The 3,656-nt window shown below is 51.3% G+C and overlaps 1 protein-coding gene across 1 annotated transcript; it reads right to left on the bottom strand.

The window, feature by feature from the left end:
- Positions 1-2,157: 2,157 nt before the first annotated feature.
- Positions 2,158-3,264, bottom strand: LOC123761853 (ribosome-binding protein 1-like). Its single transcript, XM_045748074.2, has one exon. It carries the CDS (start codon positions 3,262-3,264, stop codon positions 2,158-2,160), a length of 1,107 nt encoding a protein of 368 aa, XP_045604030.2.
- Positions 3,265-3,656: the final 392 nt, after the last annotated feature.

The raw sequence follows: 3,656 nt of genomic DNA on the forward strand, positions 1-3,656 counted from the left end.
TTCTCTATCTCCTTTTTTTTTATAGATTAGCACCACATTTGCCTTCTTCCAGCAGCTGGGTAATTTCCTCTGCTAAGTGACTCATTAAAGATTAATGATTGAGGTATTCTGAGGACCTGTGGGAGTGTTTGTAGTTTACAGTGTTACTCACCATCCAATAAACGAACGTCTTTATTTGATATTAAGTCAAAAAGGGTTGACAAATCAGCTTAAGTAACCAGCGAAAGTAAAGGATTAAAATCACCCATTATGGTCAGGTAGACATGGCCAGATAGACTGGGCAAATGTGATCCCGGAGGGATTTTATGCGGGCGGAGGGCGGGCGTACATCTGTGTTGCTGACACCAGCTGGTATTGGATATCTCCCAAACACCCTCCTGTGTGTTGCACCCGACTCACGGCTTCTCTTTGTAATTCATCTGAAGCTTTATATGCCTCCCTCTCGCCCTCGTCCCCTCCCGCCGTCCCCTCTCTCTCTCTTTCTCTCTTCCTTTCCCTCCCGCCGTCCCCTCTCTCTTTCCCTTTGTCTCCTCTCAATTCTCTACCACCTCCCTTCCTTAAACACATTCTCTCCACACCCTCCAGCAACTAAACCCGTTACCCAGACTTGCCGGAATATACGTGAAGGCGTCATCCTTGGTGGTTGTGTCGAGAGCACGACGCTCCAGGCTTCCCGCAGCTACACCTCTTGTCTACGGGTCTCCAAGTGTATTCTCCAAGTAGCTGAACATTATTCCTGCTGCGACAGTCTCATCTGATTCATTATTGATTAGAAAGCATCTTCTACCAAAAATTGACACCCAACCTTGCCTGGGAGACCCTGCCTCGCCTGGGAGACCCTGCCTCACCTGGGAGACCCTGGCTCACCTGGGAGACCCTGCCTCACCTGGGAGACCCTGCCTCACCTGGGAGACCCTGCCTCGCTTGGGAGACCCTGCCTCGCCTGGGAGACCCTGCCTCACCTGGGAGACCCTGCCTCACCTGGGAGACCCTGCCTCACCTGGGAGACCCTGCCTCACCTGGGAGACCCTGCCTCACCTGGGAGACCCTGCCTCACCTGGGAGACCCTGCTTTTTATATATTTTCCTGGAGACTTGCATCTTGAGTGTCCCCAACTTTCGTTATTAATGAGTGTAGAAAAGCAACCATTCGTCACTTTCCATTTCTAAATTAAACAGTGTTTCAGGATCACCTACTTGGAGATTGTTGCTATAATTGCCCAGGTGGAAACATCATGTTATGATGATGATTAATCCTGTAATTAATTCTCAACAACCGATCTAGAATGAATATAATGGATTATATGAAGTTGTCGAAGGCATTGAATAATGTAAATAGAAATATGACAAGAAAAATAAGTCACTAGCCATTACAGAGGCGGTGTTGAAGAGCTGACTGTCAACCGTGCGGGCACACCGAGTAGGTGTACACACCCAGGCGCCAACACATGACAAAATCTTCATGCTCCTCTGGTGTTTTTGAAGTAATTAATTGAGCGCCTAACTTGGCAGACTTGTGTGTGTGTCCTCCCGCCTAACTCCAGGTGCCGGTGGTCGAGACTATTTCCACTTTACATGATTCACTTAACCCTAACTCCCGCCCCACCTCCGGCTTCCCGCCCCACCTGCGGCCACCCCCCACACCCCCCCCCCCTCTTAAGCATACCCCCCCCCCCCCCCCCGCTTACCTTAGTCATCCCCCTCCCACACTAAACCATTCCTCGTCTTCATGTCTCCTATCCTTCCTCAGTTGCATTTACAAAGGTTACATTGTAAAGTTTTCCTGCGGGTCTGATCATATCCACAGCCCACCCACCCAGCACCGCCCGTACCTGAACACCGCCCACCTTCATCAACCATCCCCAACCTTCACCCAACCTCTTCTATCCCCCGCCCAAACTCCGCCCAAGTTCCGCCCATCCTCACCATAACTCCGCCCAAACTTCCCCACCCCCCACAACCCCGTCAATCACTACCAATTAAACAAGTGCCAAATAACCAAATGGGAGGCGGTGAGAGGCGAGCGTGTCAGGTGTTGACACGAGTAAAGTGTCACCAACCTGGGCTGGACTGCAGCCTTTGGGCCCCAGACTTACTGGAGGCCACATTAACCCTGGACCACTGTAGACACCACTGGACAGGTAGCTGGTAGACTAATTTATAGCTTGATTAATAGATTTAGTAGACAATAGATGCAATAGAAAGACAGTGATGTCCAGTAGAGAGCGTGAAGCTTGCAGTACATCTTAGTGTGGTGAGGAGAGGCGTCCACCATCTTAGTGTGGTGAGGAGAGGCGTCCACCATCTTAGTGTAGTGAGGAGAGGCGTCCACCATCTTAGTGTGGTGAGGAGAGGCGTCCACCATCTTAGTGTAGTGAGGAGAGGCGTCCACCATCTTAGTGTGGTGAGGAGAGGCGTCCACCATCTTAGTGTGGTGAGGAGAGGTGTCCACCATCTTAGTGTGGTGAGGAGAGGCGTCCACCATCTTAGTGTGGTGAGGAGAGGCGTCCACCATCTTAGTGTAGTGAGGAGAGGTGTCCACCATCTTAGTGTAGTGAGGAGAGGCGTCCACCATCTTAGTGTGGTGAGGAGAGGCGTCCACCATCTTAGTGTAGTGAGGAGAGGCGTCCACCATCTTAGTGTGGTGAGGAGAGGTGTCCACCATCTTAGTGTGGTGAGGAGAGGCGTCCACCATCTTAGTGTAGTGAGGAGAGGTGTCCACCATCTTAGTGTAGTGAGGAGAGGCGTCCACCATCTTAGTGTGGTGAGGAGAGGCGTCCACCATCTTAGTGTAGTGAGGAGAGGCGTCCACCATCTTAGTGTGGTGAGGAGAGGCGTCCACCATCTTAGTGTGGTGAGGAGAGGTGTCCACCATCTTAGTGTGGTGAGGAGAGGCGTCCACCATCTTAGTGTGGTGAGGAGAGGCGTCCACCATCTTAGTGTAGTGAGGAGAGGTGTCCACCATCTTACTGTAGTGAGGAGAGGCGTCCACCATCTTAGTGTGGTGAGGAGAGGCGTCCACCATCTTAGTGTAGTGAGGAGAGGCGTCCACCATCTTAGTGTGGTGAGGAGAGGTGTCCACCATCTTAGTGTGGTGAGGAGAGGTGTCCACCATCTTAGTGTGGTGAGGAGAGGTGTCCACCATCTTAGTGTGGTGAGGAGAGGCGTCCACCATCTTAGTGTAGTGAGGAGAGGCGTCCACCATCTTAGTGTGGTGAGGAGAGGCGTCCACCATCTTAGTGTAGTGAGGAGAGGTGTCCACCATCTTAGTGTGGTGAGGAGAGGGTGTCTCCAGCAGCGCTTCATCTAGCTAGGGTGGACGCGCCTCGCCTCAAGTCGCTGTGTCCGAAATATTTTAACTTTGCTCCTAATCTGTGTCTCAGGTCTTAAGGCTTTGCCTGTTCTTCTTTAGCTATGGCTTAAAGTGCTTGTTTGTGACGGTTGATTAATTTGACAAGTGGAGATTGTAATTGAAACTTGACCTGTCTCTCTTCATCTGCCTCTTAGCCCTCTCCTCCTCCTCCTCTTTCTCCTGCTTCTCCTGCTCCCCCTCCACATATCGGGTGAGAACAGGCGCCTGGGAGTGCCTTCGTTATTTGCATAAAGTTGATACGAGCGATAATAGCGTGTTGAAGGCTGGGAGGAGTGGTCGTTCTC

This window comes from Procambarus clarkii, chromosome 24 (genome assembly GCF_040958095.1).
Source record: "Procambarus clarkii isolate CNS0578487 chromosome 24, FALCON_Pclarkii_2.0, whole genome shotgun sequence".
NCBI classification, from domain to species: Eukaryota; Metazoa; Arthropoda; class Malacostraca; order Decapoda; family Cambaridae; genus Procambarus; species Procambarus clarkii.